The sequence below is a fragment of the Schistocerca gregaria genome, chromosome 1, assembly GCF_023897955.1.
Source record: "Schistocerca gregaria isolate iqSchGreg1 chromosome 1, iqSchGreg1.2, whole genome shotgun sequence".
Classification (NCBI taxonomy): Eukaryota; Metazoa; Arthropoda; class Insecta; order Orthoptera; family Acrididae; genus Schistocerca; species Schistocerca gregaria.
In genome coordinates this window covers 1,109,764,680-1,109,781,301 of record NC_064920.1, presented here as the reverse complement: position 1 = coordinate 1,109,781,301, position 16,622 = coordinate 1,109,764,680, and the positions used below count along the sequence as shown (strand labels likewise).

Below are 16,622 nucleotides of genomic sequence, written 5' to 3'. Positions count from 1 at the left end.
AGATGTTTTGATTATGAATCAAAGATGCTACCCCTAGACCACGTGAACAGTCCTGACTAGTAGTGCATACTTTGAGTATTGATTTGCCAGTAGTTTGTAAAACAATGCTTCATCCTTAAAAAAAGCTTACATTGAAATGCATCACTTTGCAGCTTTCAAATAGGCACCATTCAGAGAATTCTACACAATTTTGGAACTAACTTCCAAGAATATATTCGATGGAGTGAAATTGAAATGTAGTATTCACAGAACACTCCCTTTTCTGATCCAGCTCGTTCGTACGAGTTGCCTCAGAGTGAGATTTGGATTGGGCACTACTACTGCTGCTGCTGAAAAGTTAGTTGCATTTCTCTCACCAGGAACTTTTATTCTTTGTTGCCATATTTCATTGTTCATAGTACAAATTACTTGGATTTCAGAATGAAATTTTCACACTGCTGTGGAGTGTGCGCTGATTTTGAAACTTCCTGGAAGATTAAAACTCTGTGCCGGTCCGAGACTCAAACTTGGGTCCTGAGTTCGAGTCTCAGTCCAGCACACAGTTTTAATCTGCCAGGAAGTTACTTGGATTTCTTTTATAAAGTTTACAAGTTCAGATCATTAAGATTTTCCACAATGAGGAAATCTTTCAGAGTATAACCACATCACTGCTTGTAACAGTTTGGCAACATTCACCACAAACAGCAACCACATCCACTTTCCCAGCTGTCATGTGCATTATGGAAGTCTGGAATAGATTCATCAACAAGTTGTCTGATTGCTATAACAGCAGAACACAAGCTGACAGGTTTCAAGTGCACATGCAAACACCCAAGTTACACATTTGCGTATATTTGGTACTTTAGGGCTTTATAATTCATCAGCTATAATTGTCTAAACTTGTCTGCATACATCAGAAAATTTGCTACATTGTCTGCTATAACTTTGCGAAAACCGCACATCAGTATATTTACTCATTCTAGATATATTTGTGGTGGCCTGTCTTACCTGTTTTGCCCTCTATAATTATATGCATATTGAGGCTCATATTTTTGCAATCATCAATTATGGCAAGAACCCGTTTGCTGTAAAACCAGCTACACATCTAATATTAAAGTTTGGTTTATGAATGAAAAATGGTGGCATTGTTCCTCCAAGCACAAACATACAACTGCTTCAATACAATTAAGTCTGACTTTAGTATTTGTTACTCTGACAATGAAGGTGAAATAGCCCATCTGTTGTTCAAATAGCCATCTTGTTTCACAAAAGTTATTTTAAAATAGAAATTTATTTCATTACAGTATCTACCTGTTGCATACCAAAATTGATTCCTCAATCTATGACTGCATAAAAAGTAATGTCAGTATGAGAATTTTGATTGACTGATTTCTTTATTAATTTGTGAAACAAATACATTGTACCAATATCATGAAAAGAATAGTTGCTACTTACCATATAGCAGAGATGTTGAGTCGCAGATAGGTACAACAAAAAGACTGTCAGAAAGTGAGCTTTTTACCAACAAGGCCTTTGTCAAAAATACACACACACACACACACACACACACACACACACACACACACACACACACACACTTATGCAAACGCAACTTCACACACAGAAATTGTTATGATTGTGTGTGTGTGTGTGTGTGTGTGTGTGTTTTGTCTATTTTTGACAAAAGCCTTGTTGGTCGATAGCTCACTTTCTGACAGTCTTTTTGTTGTGCCTATCTGGACTCGGCACCCTCAGCTATATGGTGAGTAGCAACTATCCTTTTCATGATACTCTTGCATCTCATCCTGGCTTTTCTATTTTTTTTTATTTCGTTATTCAACAAATTGAAAAATTAACAGTTTAAAATTAATTTTGTACATAATAGTCATTGAATTTTCTTTTAATCTAATTGCATTTGTTTTTTAGTCCCAGCTGATTATTGTTTCTATGTGTGCTATAATGCAGTACTTCTTAAATTTGGTAACCTGTTTTAATTCAGGTACCCCATTACTGTGTAAAAAAATGTTTTTTGTAAACAAACTTTTAGTTTTGTTTTGAAAGAGCAGATTATGTAATGCAAATTATTTTAGTAATAATGAACAAGACATTCACATATTGTTTTGTTTCTGTACTTCCAGCACTTGTTGTGATGTCATCAATGGCAGGATATGCATTGGCTCCTGCTCCTTTTGAGCTTAGCACATTCATTTTGAGCTCAGTGGGAACAGGGCTTACATCCTGTGCAGCAAACTCCATTAATCAGTTCTTTGAAGTGCCTTTTGACTCGCAGATGGCCCGCACGAGAAACAGGGTTTTGGTTCGTGGTACACTGACGTAAGTGTAATAGTAAAATGTTTTTTACGCATTTAGTGACAGTTACGTATTTCTGTCATATGTATCAGTAGTACACAAAACTTTTCTAGTAATTATAAGTGAGAATATCAACTGTTAGTCAGTGTGGAAAATACAGAACGCTTTGTTATAGTACTTGATAACTTATTGTCATCAGACCCTCTGAAGAACAAATAACACTAGCCATTTGAATTATTCAAAAAACTGACCAACCACAGAACTATCGTGACATAATTAGTAGTCTTGTCTGTGAATGGTGATCTGCCTCATATGGCTTCAAATTTCACATTGCTTTTATGTATAGAGTATTAAGAGAACACAAATGTTTTTGTTTTAATGCTTTCTTTCAGTTGTATGGGAGTTGATTTAACACTTGCCCCTCACCTACTCTTCCACCCCTGTCTCCCTTCTCTCTCTCTCTCTCTCTCTCTAAAGTGTAAATATGTTCACGTGCTGAGATTTTTGGTGAAGAAGGCGGAATATGAAATTAAGATTGCTGGTTCCCCACTTTTCTGTCAGAATCTTTTAAAGAGCCGCATATTCGCCTCTTTTGTGCTCTGACAGGGGCATTTTCAGCTGGTTCCCTTCTTTTCACTACTACAGCAGTTTGTGCTGCTTACATAAAACAAATAAGTTGTGACAGTTTATTTATATATTTTGACATATATAAATAACAAATAAGTACACATGTATAAAGTTAGCAAAAAATCATCTCCCAACCAAAGCAAGTTCGCTTCACCCTACTTTACATAAAAATGTACAATATTTTTAGTCTATGCCTAAAGCACACAAAAAATGCTGTGTTTGATTTGCAAGTAAAAAGAACTTCGTATGACATAATATACTATCAGGTGGCACCACTGAATAATTTCCAGTTCAAGACAGCATGTATAGATGTTAATTGCCCATTAAACAGAGAGCCGTAGTGTCAAAGTTTTATTGATGGAAAAATCATGACTAAACATAGCCTTGTGACCTCAGAGCCCTTGAAATGATTGCAGAGCCCTTACTTTGTGTTCACTGTGTCATTTAAAAATACAGCCACGCGGGGTAGCCATGCAGTCTAAGGGGCCTTGCCACAGTTCACCTGGCTGCCGCTGTCAGAGGTTTGAGTCCTCCTTCGGGCGTGGGTGTGTGTGTTGTCCATAGCGTACGTTAGTTTAAGTTAGATTAAGTACTTTGTAAGCCTAGGGACCAATGAGCTTAGCATTTTGGTCCCATATAACTTACCACAAATTTCCAAAAAGAATTAAAATTATATTTACACCTCAGGTTGGATATTTGCTCATAAGTACAGCCACTTTGAACCTCTGTATCTTGGTAATCAATAATGATAATGCAAAAAGCTTAAGATTCCCCCAGGATGTCATTTTAAGAATTTATGGTTAAAATGTTGATGATTTGCCATGAATAGGAATTATAGAAGTGGCCATTCCCCAAAAATCTTTTTGTTTCAGGGTTTTCTCAGGAATGCCGTTGAACAACTGGCACTTTTATAAGCTGTCAAAGGCCCACTGTGGAGCGCATTTAATGTAAAAGAACCAACTGATTTGCTCAGTTTGCCTGGGCTCGAGGAAGTGTGTAATGTTCAACAATGTAATCCAAGATATGACCCCTCACAAAATAGCAATTTCACATGTGGCATTTCGGAATATTTTGGTACCATGCATTGTCATGCACAAGCAGATTGAATAAAAATAGCTTACCAGAATAAATAATTTTTGTTTATATTTAAAATTTTCCTTGCTTTGTGCCAGATAGATATTTTATGTTATTGGATAAATGACAAAATATTTTCATGGCTGCACCCACAGCCTTAGAGTGAATAGTGAAAGCCATTTTTGATTGTGGTTGTGGGCTTTAGTATTCATACTAATTGTGATGGATTACTTATGATGAATTCTATTACTGGATACATGTCAGGGATCTTTTTAGTGCAGAACAACAGCTTTGTGTTCGTTTCATATGCATGGTACTACATACACTATGTGATCAAAATTATCCGGACAACCCCAATAACATATGTTTTTCATATTAGGTGCATTGTTCTGCCACCTGCTGCCAGGTACTTCATATCAGCGACTCCAGTAGTCATTAGACATCGTGACAGAGCAGAATAGGGCACTCCGTGGAATTCACGGACTTTGAACATGATCAGGTGATTGCGTGTCACTTCTGTCATACATCTGTATGCGATATTTTCACACTTCTAAACATCCCTATATCCACTGTTTCCGATGTGATAGTGAAGTGGAAACGTGAAGGGACATGTACAGCACAAAAGCGTATAGGCCAACCTCGTCAGTTGACTGACAGAGACCGCTGACAGTTGAAGAGGGTTGTCATGTGCAATAGGCAGACATCTGTCCAGACCATTACACAGGAATTCCAAACTGCATCAGGATCCACTGTAAGTACTGTGACAGTTAGGTGGGAGGTGAGAAAACGTGGGTTTCACGGTCGAGCGGCTGCTCATAAGCCACACAACAAACCAGTAAATGCCAAATGACACTTCACTTGGTGTAAGGAGTGTAAATATTGGATGATTGAACAGTGGAAAAATGTTGTGTGGAGAGACAAATCATGGTACACAATGTGGCGATCCGATGGCAGTGTGGGTATTGCAAATGCCCAGTGAACGTCACCTGCCGGCGTGTGTAGTGCCAAGAGCAAAATTCAGAGGCAGTGGTATTATGATGTGGTCGTGTTTTTTGTGGAGAGGGCTTGCACCCCTTGTTGTTTTGCATGGCACTATCACAGCACAGGCCTACATTGATGTAAAACATATTGTTTCCCACTGTTGAAGAGCAGTTTGGAGATGGCGATTGCATCTTTCAACATGATCGAGCACCTATTCATAATGCACGACCTGTGGCAGAGTGGTTACACGACAGTAACATCTCTGTAATGGACTGGCATGCACAGGGTCCTAACCTGAATCCTATAGAACACCTTTGGGGTGTTTTGGAACACTGACATCGTGCCAGGCCTCACCGATTGACATTGATCTCTCTCCTCTATGAAGAATGGGCTGCCATTCCCCAAGACACCTTCCAGCACTTGATAGAATGTATGCCTGCGTGAGTGGAAACTGTCTTCAAGGCCAAGAGTGGGCCAACACCATATTGAATTCCAGCATTACCGATGGAGTGCACCGTGAACTTGTAAGTCATTTTCAGCCAGGTGTCTGGATACTTTTAATCACATTGTGTAAATAGTCATAATCAATGTTAGATCGTAACTGAACGTTGTCATAGTGAACAGTCGCCTATGGGATGGACAGCATGCAGAAATAGTGCGTTCTTGAATACTTTTGCCAGGTTGTCTCTGAGAAAGATGCATCTCATTAATCAATTGCGGAAGACATAACTACTGTCTTAATGGTCACAGGTCACAAATTGTATCACCAACAAATACTTTCAGTAGAAACTAAAACATTTAATGATATCACTGTAGGGACACTCTTAGGCAAGTAAATATCCTTTTCTGTTACAGACCCTTGCATGCTATTTCGTTTGCTGCAGTCTGTGCTGTGACAGGGTTATCGACACTCTACTGGGGAACAAATGCCCTCACAGCTTCATTAGGAGCTGCTAATCTTGTTCTCTATACTATGATATACACCCCTCTCAAGAGGATCAGTATTCTCAACACTTGGGTTGGAGGTGTAGGTAAGTACTCTCTGCTCTACAGCTGTTTCAAATTGATGTTGTGAAAAATATGTCGACAGCTATAAACCTTTTTACTTAAAATCATGTTACTTTATTTCTCTCATTATAACTAACGTTTAAAATACGGTTTATACTAAGTCAACTAACAAAAACTCTGCACAGAATTGAAACTTAGCTTATATTCATTTTGGGTTGACAGTTGAGTGTTTCTTTGAGAGAAAGCATGCTGTGCAGTATTCTTCACTTGTTACCTGCATTCTGGTTTTAGTTATTACCACGAGAGACCATCCCTGCTGTGTATATCATCTCATCGGTCAGCACTAACATGTAGATTCTTAGCTACATAGTATTAGCTACCTACAGGACTCTCTTCTTTCACACTTCTCAGAGGAATTCAAGAAGTGGAAAAATATTAAAATGGGATATTACTTTACAGACACAAATCTTATGAACATTAATAAACCATTTTATTAGTTGTAGTAATTTGGCACCAATAGTGTTACATAAATTTGACATATGAACACATTTGTAGTTTTTTTCACCAAAATATTCAGGATTCTGTTTTTAACTGCTTGTGGGAATTTTTTTCTGTATGGTTGTCAGTTTCATAAGTACAGTGGATAGCTTCACTGACCACATCTGCTGCAGAAATATATTTCTTGTATTGTCTTCAACAGTGCATGGCAAGGCACTCTGCTGTCATCATCATCACTATCACTAGTAGTCACTTCCCATGTTTCCACTTGTTTCTTGCATATGAGAAGTGACCATATATTCAACTGACACACTTTCAACAGTCACTACAGTGTCACCAGCATGGAGGAAATGTAGCACTGGATGCCCCAACAGCAGCTTTCCCCATAATGTAATGGTGAGACTTTCACAGTCATCATCTCTACACAAATTTGGTTTGCCTGTTAAAAAAAATAAAAAAATAACAGAGCTTGCTTTAAGTAGTTGGAGATGGACTCCTTAACATCCTTCCATTCTGCTGGTGTGTAATGCAGAGTATCTAGCATTGACACTTCAAGGGAGGTAGGATTATCTACTGCTTCCATTGAAGTTGGCGCATTCTGCATAATAGATCTTCTATAGCGTGTTTTAAAACCATGGATAATGCCCAAATTCAAGGGCTGCAACTTGTTGGAGCAGTTCAGTTGCAAAAACTCTAACTGCACCTTTTGTATATTTACACTTTTTGGGTGTGCGGACCAACAGTCGATAAATAGAAGCTGTTTTCTTCTGTGTTACAGTCTTTTAGTCCAGACTACACAACTGATTTTCAAAGAGGTCTGAGGTCATTCATGCTTTATAATTGACTCTGTAGTTCGTGTGCAAAGTTTTGAGATTTTTAAGACAATGGGTTTTGCATGTTTTACTTAATTTGTCAGTCACATAGCACTTCAGATTTTCAGAGCCATCATTTTAACATTGCTAGGAGATGAACTTTAATATGTTTCCTTCCGTGGCAGTTTTGGCCTTTGAAGGTAACTGTTTTGTTTGGAAGAAAGTTGGAGTAGAGACATGCTTTGTTGATATTGAAGACATCCTACAGTTCATAGTGCTATGTAATACTTTTAACTTAACAGTCTGCCACTCACTAACAGTTTTTGTGTTCACACTGGTTTCCTTCACTGCATATTCTTAAATTTGTCAATCCCCATATTAGATGTCGGGAAATCTTCAGTTTCTAGAATATTGGCTACTTTCAGTTCCGTCTCATGTAACATCATGCTGTTCGCTGGTGTGTTGGACCGCATGCTGCCAGAAAGCAGTTCTTCATAATTTCTTTCACCTACACATATTTTCAGTTTTCTTTTTTGATTTGGTCCACTTTTGTTTGCACTTTACAAAATAGTCTTTGTTTTTCATGATGGTATCCAGCGTGAATACAGGTGTGTGTGTGTGTGTGTGTGTGTGTGTGTGTGTGTGTGTGTGTGTGTGTTTTCTTTTCTGAAGGAGCTTTCGTCAAAAGCTGAATGTGTAACCGTCTTTCCATTGTGCTTGTCAGCAACTCAATGTGTCGTCTTTATGGTAAGCAGCAGTCTATGCTCTTCCTAACATTGTTGCCATTCCAACCTGCAGTTTCCATTGTTTGATTGTGGAACTATATTATTAATTGCAAATACTGTGAAGTGGATGTCAGCTTGTATATGATCATAATCATAAGCCAAAATTAGCACAGAAGTAATATTGCTACAATAATGTCAGTGTACTAGCATACAGTATTGATAGCTAAGGTCGGTAACAACTGTAAACAAGAGACTGTTAGTCCAAAGACATTCAACATCATCTAACCTTTATCGAAATGATTATTCCCATCAACCACAATGCTGGGGGTTTTATTGGTTTAAATGGTTAATACATGTTGTAGTGAATTGAGAATTCTTTGATCTCTTGCGTGAAATGACCCGCATTGGTAGCAAATAATTGACATAAATAATTTAGTGAACTTAAACAGCAAATGATTACAAGAATTAGGGATTGATGTACAAATGTAATGCATTAATTAGAGTATTAAAACATGAAATGTTTGCATTTGTTACAATACCTTTTGCACACATAAAATAAATTACAAATCTCAGGGCTTATTTGAAGGGTAGTGGATAAGACATTGTTAATAAGGGGAAGGAAAGGGGGTTGAAGCATCTCACAATGTTTCGTACACATTTTGTTGTGTCGAGATGATGGCAGCATGTACTGGTTACCGTATTTCCTCGAATCTAAGATGCACCTGAAAAATGAGACTCGAAATCAAGGAAAAAAATAATTTCCCGAATCTAAGCCGCACCTGAAATTTGAGACATGAAATTCAAGGGGAGAGAAAAGTTTTAGGCCGCACCTCCAAATTGAAACAAAGTTGGTCCAGTGTAATATGAGACACAATTTAGGTCGAATGAATGATGATACAGCTATAGCAGTTTGGTTCGAGTCGTAAGTTTAGCAGTTAAGCTTTACCAGGTAGCCATTGTTATGCGTCAGGCGCTCCGTCCGTATTTAAAGGAGTAACCTTCCTTTTTCACGTGATTCGTCTGGTTTGAATCAGTTGCTTATTTTTCTTTGATCTGATAAGTGCCGCTCTCTTTGTTATAGGTGTTTACGTAACTCTAAGCTGAAAATGCATTATTGTATTGTGTCATGCATTATTCATCGCATTCTGATAATGTGTGTTTACGACTTGTCGCCGCTTGTGGCATGGCTTGCTTTTGCGCACGCTACCGCCGCTTAAAAAAAAAAAGAAGAAGAAGAGGAATTGTCTCCTTAGCGAAACAATGGCAAGTGACTGCTATTTGTTGTTACTTACACTGCTGCTTTCTTTGTTAATGATCAACAAGAACCAAATAATAGACCGCTTATGATAGATTATGTTCTAAACGAGAGTTTAGCAAAAATTTTTCTCCGTTTGTAAATCTTTGCAGACGCCTCTTTTGTACATTACATTCTGCACAGAAATTAGTCATCTTAGATTTAAAAATCTAGTCAATTGCCGTGCTTCATTTCTGACGGTATCACTATTAGGCATAAGAATAATACGAATATAAACATGACATGATATGTTTATTCTTCTGCGTTTGCTATTGTCTCACTCTAGTTTCGTAGTTTATTAGGCAGACAGGATTTAAATGAGATGCATCAAACACAAATGAATACATGGCAAAATGATTATATTCGTATTATTCTTATGGTGAAGAGAATACTGCATGTGATTCACAATTCATAAAAGTTCCTATTAGCTACCATCTCTTCTCACAGGTAGGAAAAAATTCAGAACGTAGAGTTGGCCATATTGACAAACATTCTAAACAGTCCTGCTAGTCGGATTTTCGTAGTACATTGAAATGGTGCTACATTTGAAGATGAACGATAGGGAATTTGTATTTACTTCTTTGCATAATGTATGAAAATGCAGTGGTCGAAACTCAGGGCGGAGAAAAAAAGCTCGTCTTCCACCTTTTTATTTATTTATTTACTGACGCAGAGGTTTTGGCGCCAGTATTTATCTTTGTGCCTGCAAAGCATGCCTGTGTAGTGCTACATATATTCGTTGGCAGAAGTTAGTTGTGGCGGCACCTACAAACATTTTTCAGAACTTCGGCTTACTTTGCACTCGATTCTAAGCCGCAGGCGGTTTTTTGGATTACAACGACCGGAAAAAAAGTGCAGCTTAGATTCGAGTAAATACGGTAGGTACGATGCATCGCCTCAGAGATATACGAAACAAGTCGGATGTCCTCCTGTATTCTATGGCTGTGCAGCAAGGGCTTGGACCGCTCTCCAAGTTGACAGGCCACAGTGCGTTTTGTGGCTGAAGCAATATTATTGCTGTCGGAAGCTAGATGTTAGGCAAGGAAATTGTGATGTTGAGCGCTTCATTCCCAAGCACTGGATGTAACATCCATCCATTTAACATGGAACAAGGAAAGACTAAGTTACAAAGTAATGATGAACATTAGGTTAGGGTGCGGATAGTTCTCTCCAATTTTGGCTCGAACTGTGTTAGTAGAAGCAAGTATACAATTTGAAAATCAAAAAATATTTTATCTGAATGGGCCCTGGGAGAAGATAAAATGCTACTAAAAGTTTCTTAATTATGTTGTGAATAATGTTTGATGAACAGTTGCACTGTTAGTGGCATAGCACAGTTGGTAACCGGTGGAGTGATAATTTGGCAGCATGAGTTTGATTACCACTGCCACCCAATTGTTTTTTTTTCTTAATCACGATGTTAAACTATTAATTATAAAATGTAAGTATGGTTTAAGAGTTCATTTTATGTACATAAAATTTATATTTACAATTTACAATTAGTTACAAGTACTTTACTTAGAATAAAGAATATAATTAAACAGTTAATTTTCATAATGGATAAAATTGCGAATGAAAGTAATATTTTCAAAGATTCTAGCAACGAGATATCTTCCTCTTTTTACAGGAAATTAAAATAATTTTTTTGGTGATAATCTTCAAAGAATTGTTTAAAATATAAATATTGTTCACACCAAGCAAATTTTGTAAATGGATTTTTTGACCAAGAACATTTATCCAAAATATACTTCAGTGGAAAGTATACTTCATTCACATTTTTAAGTGAAGGTCTTTCCACTGTCAATTTCGATGCTTACCAAGCCTATTGAATCGTTTGAGTGAAAACACGAGCACTGAATTAATTATGCACGATCAAATGTATTTTAATTGCATCTTCTCTTGATGGTTCTCGCTATTGTTGTAACAAATCAGGGGCACTTTTTAATTTTTTAATAATACAGGAGGTATTAGGAAAAAATCGTCCATTTTGACACATCTTTATTTCTGGAGCTAATAAACATATACAATGAATTTTGTATTTTGATGAACAGGAAACTCAAAAAGTTTTTTTTATACCTTTTCATAGGTTCACAGTGTGCCTGCTTGAGATGCATGGAATATGTCAATATGGTATTCAAATTGTTTCCACACTGCAGTGAGCATATCTTGAGTTTCAAACTGCTGTTATGCGATGTTGTTGTAGGTAACAGCTGCACATAAACAGTCTTTAGCCCTAAACCCCCACAAGAAATAATCACTTACAGTCAGGTCCAGTGACCTTGGAGGCCAGTAATGTAAGGCTGAATCATTTGGTCTATTGCGACCAAGCCATCATTCAGTAACCCTTTGATTTAAAAATCCTCACACTACCATATGCCAGTGTGGCAGTGGCCCATCCTGTTGGTAAATGAAGTTGTTCGAATCAGTCTCCAACTGTGGGAAAATAAAGTTCTCGAGCATATCAAGATATGTGTTCCCTGTAACAGTGTTCTTGGCCTAGAAAAATTAACTATACACCTTTTCCCATGAAACTGCACCAAATGCTCTAAAGTTTGGAGAGTCTCTCATGTTGTACAGCTTCATATGGTTGTTCCAGACCCCATATTCTGACATTATGGTCGTTCACCTTTCCATTTAAATGGATTGTTGCCTTGTCACTAAACACTAAGCGTGGAAGAAAACTGTCACTTTCATTAGTTTTCCTGATGTGAAGGAAATAACAGCAACATTCTTGCATTCATCTTATATTTTCTTCACGGTGCCAGCAACGCAAGGATCAAACTCCCTGCCAGGCTCTTCCGTACATAAAAATATGAGGTGCAGTAGATTCCCTAAAGCAGTTAAACTATACTGCACTGTACAAGAGTGAGTGGTTTTGAAAAGATTGAGTTTTTTCACAAAAATGGTCCTCGCACTCTTATAACTGGTTCATGTCTTATGTTGATTCATACTGGCATCCAGTATAATCGGTGTTAAAAACATAATCAAGGCTGAAGTTATATGTCTTGTCTGTATATAAAACTTCTCTGAAGCTTCCACTGTGTATTCCAAATTTGCAACATTGTTTTAGCTGACGAATTTGGTGATTTTATGCTGTTGTGTTGAATGCTTATGTTTCGAGGTTTTTACCTAGGTATCACTACTAATAAACTGATTTTGTTCTGACAAATATGGGAATGTGACTGCTGTTGCTAAATATGGGAATGCGAGTCATCATTTCTTGTTCATAACAGCCTCATGCATCCTGAAAGCTTTCTGACATATTTCAATTGATGACTGATATCTTGCCATTTTTAGTGTCACTTTGTTCTGTTTCTTTCCTCCAAATCTAAAGATAACCCCCTCCCCTCACTCCCCCCCCCCCCCCCCCCCCCCCGCCCTGCCCCCCCCCTAAATGTGAATCTTGTTTTTAGTGATGAGAGCTTCCATAGCATCAGCAAAATTGATCACTTTCTTGTTGTCAGCCATCAGCAATAAAGTACAAAAACAATATTTGTCTGGATCGTAATTTACATCATTCACCTCTGTGCTTGAAGAAGGAACCTGTTACAAATAAATAGTACTGCATACAGGAAAATTGTTTGTGGGCACGGAGGGAAAGAGAGAATGAGAAAAGCCCCACACCTCTTCATAAAGATTTTTTCATCAGGTTCAGTGTGTAATAAATAACTTTAATAATGAAATTACCAGTCATAATTTCAATAACCTGCTCTCCAGTTGCTTAACCTAAAGCTATTTCTAAAGGATCCACAGATGGGGAAGATTGTCTCTTTCTTTATAAATTGAATAAGCATAATGAAGAGCACTTCTGAATTTTTTTTAATAAGAAATAAAAAATTGGGTAACAGCAGTAATCAAACTCGAGCTGCCAAATTATCATTCCATACATATACCGATTATGCCACACCACTAACTGCACAGTTGTTATTCAAACATAGCTCACAGTGTAATCAAAAAACGTTTTTTGAGAGCATTTTCTCTTTTCCTGCAGCACATTCAGATGCTATATTTTAGGAACTTCAAAGGGTCATATACTTACTTCTACTCGCACTGTTACTGAGCAAGGTGTCTTAGTGGTTAATGCACTGGACTCGCATTCGGGAAGACGGCCATTTGAAACCCTCATCTGGCCATCCGAATTTAGGTTTTCTGTGATTTTCCTAAATTTCATCAGGTAATTGCTGGGACAGTTTCTTTGAAAGGGCAGAGCAGTCTTCCTTTCCCATTCTTCCATAATCTGATGGGACCGATGACCTCCTGTTTGGTCCCTTCCCCCCCAAATCAGCCAGCCAACCGACTCACACAATTCGTGCCAAATCAGTGAGACAATTCCCAGGCTCTCACCTTGTAAGTAGGTGATGGATGGAAGAGCATTCATGCCCTCTTGCTTCCATGCCGTCTCACTGACCCCTCTTCCCTTCTAGTTACTCTGTTAAGCTCACCGACTACATGAATTTTTCCTGCTCTCGGTGTTGACATTGGAAAACAAAATTTGCAGTGCCATCTGATGACTGACCGCTGTTCCATGTGCACACCTCCCAGTGCAGGGTGAGCCTTTTCTGTCTTGCATGGATTGGTGTGTGACTTAGAAACTGGTGTCCTTCATGCATTTTCACTGTCAAGCCCACTCCTGGCACTGGTCGCACATTGTTGCGAAGTTTTTCTGCATTTTTAAGTTGTTGTGAAAGCAGCCACACAACACTCCGACTTCATAATAGCTATCTCTGAATGAGGCCTGGATACTCTCATGTTTGTGCTTCGTCTAAGAATCTGCATTTTAAAGTAGGTGAAAATGGCTGCTTTTAGGCAAAAATTCCACATGCCTCCAAGTGTGTATTCCTGTTACTTTTCTCTCTATGCTCTGTCTTGGTGCCATCAGGGGTCCACAGTTACCTGCACCCTTATCATTGTCTGCCAGACTCTTCGCATGGTGTCCTTTCTTAAGCAAGGTAAGGACATTCACCAACCTGCTACCTGCATGACTCCAGAAAGGCCCCATATCTGCATGTCTCCCAGCTGCTGAATGGGGTCCAACTTTATCCTTGTCCTGGGCTGCAGGTTGTGGAAGTTGTGAAAGTAGCCACTGGCGGAGATATCACAATATTGTTAGGTTGCCAGCGGCTAGAGACAAAGCACTAGCACCACAAATTATTCCAACTTGTCATTATTAATACCAATGCAGATGCAGAGAATAGGGATACAAGTACTTTTTTTCATGAATTTCATTTTATTAAATGTAAATCACAGGATATTTACGTATACATGAATAAAAGTGCAGGTGTAAATTAACATTATGAACACAAGAAATTTGATGGCCTGATAAAAATAACATTGTAACAAGAAAAAACGTTAATTCTGGGGACATAAAAGTGGTATTATACTTTAGTGTATTTGAAAATAGATAGCTTTTGAAGATATTGTTACTGGATTTAGTGGTTCATAAAGTGTATGCAGTAGTAGGAAAAGGAAGAGGAGGAAAAATAGTAGGTGGAAGGAATGAAAGAGGCAGACACCTTGTAGAAATTTGCACAGTGGATAATTTAGTCATCACTAAATGGGTTTCCAGGGATAAGTGTGAACAAAGACTTCAACTTATTGTTTATGAACTTTAGATTAAAACTGAATAAATGGGATCTGGAACTAACCAGAGATTATTGGGAGTTTTAGAGGAAACATTAAACAATAATTGATTAGAATAGAGGAAAAGGAATATTGTAGATAATGAATGGGGTAGCTTTGAGAGGTGGAATAGAGTAGGTTGCAGAGGATCAAATATATAGGAAGACAAGAGCTAGTAGAGATCATTGGGGTATCACAGGATATATTGGATTTAACTGATGAAAGGAGAAAATATAGAAATGAAGCGGGCGAAAGAAAATACAAACGTCTAAAAAATGAGATTGACAGGAAGTGCAAAGGGGTTAAGTAGCAATAGCTAGAGGCCAAATGTAAGGATTGAGATGCCTGGAGAAAAGAGAAACAGCTGAATGAATGTCAATAGATCAGATGGGAAACCAGTACTATACATAGAAGGGAAAGGTGAAAGGACTGTATAAAGAATCTGTACAAAGGAGATGAATTTGAAGGCAATTTATAGAAAGAGAAGAGGACGGCGATGAAGTAGAGATGGGTGATATGTTAGTGCAAGAAGAATTTGACAGAGCTCTGAAAGACGTAAGCCGAAGCAACGCCCAGGAGTAGAAGACATTCAGTCCGACCTGCTGATAGCCTTGGGAGCTCTAGCCATGACAAAACTATTCTGTCTGGTGAGTGAGATGTATGAGGCAGGAAAAAAACCTTGGACTTCAAGAAGAATGTAATAGTTCCAATCCCAAAGAAAGCAGGTGCTACCATGTGTGAATATTACATAACACTCAGTTTAATAAGTCATGGTTACAAAATACTAACACGAATTCTTTACAGACCAATAGAAAAACTGGTTGAAGTTAACTTAGAGGGAAGATCACTTTGGATTCCAGAGAAATGTAGGAACATGTGAGCAGTACTGACCCTACAACTTTTCTTGGTAGATAGGTTAAGGAAAGGCAAACCTATATTTATAGTGCTTGTAGACTTGAAAGAAGCTTCTGATAATGTTGACTGAAATATTCATTCTGAAGGTAGCAAGGGTAAAATACAAGGAGTGAAAAGCTATTTACAACTTGTACAGAAACCAGACAGCTGTTATTAGGTTGGTGCATAAGTTCATAGCATTTTTATACCGATTTCTGTAGGCATATTGCTTGATTGTTAGTTTTTATTTGTTAGTAAGTGGAGCTGTGGATGCCAGAAAATGGAGCTCAAAGTGGAGAAATCAAAACATTTCCAACACATTCTTCTATTTGATTTCAGTGTAGGGGTGACAGCAGCAGAGCAGCCAGAAACCTTTTCACCATGCCATTGTACAGAGCATGGCAAGGAAATGGTTTACTTGTATTAAGGTAGATTGTTTTGACATTAGTGACTCTCCACGTTCAGGAAGACCTACAGGGTTTGATGAAGATCATTTAAACCCATTAATCCACCAGGATCGACATCATAGTACTCAAGAACTGGCAAAAGTGATGAACTGTGATAATTCTACCATCATATGACGTTTGCATGCATTGAGAAAGTTTCAGAAATCGGGTGTATGGGTACCACATGATCTAAGCCAAAATCACAAAAGTCAGCAGGTGGCCATATTTGCCTTTCTGTGTGCTTGTCATCAATTGCCTCCTGAACAACACCGACTTTTCCTATCCTGTACTGTGACTGGTGATCACAAATCATGTCTTCCTGCTAAAATGAGGAAAAGAAAGGCTCATTTAGCCC

General features: G+C 38.1%; 1 protein-coding gene across 2 annotated transcripts in view; it reads left to right on the top strand.

Moving 5' to 3' along the window:
• Positions 1–16,622, top strand: part of LOC126283383 (protoheme IX farnesyltransferase, mitochondrial-like) — a 255,557-nt gene that overhangs the window by 226,061 nt on the left and 12,874 nt on the right. For both annotated transcript variants that reach the window (XM_049982268.1, XM_049982269.1), the window contains exons 4-5: positions 2,118–2,313; positions 5,827–6,002. In XM_049982268.1, the coding sequence (XP_049838225.1) occupies positions 2,118–2,313; positions 5,827–6,002 (372 nt within the window). The remainder of the gene's footprint in view (positions 1–2,117; positions 2,314–5,826; positions 6,003–16,622) is intronic.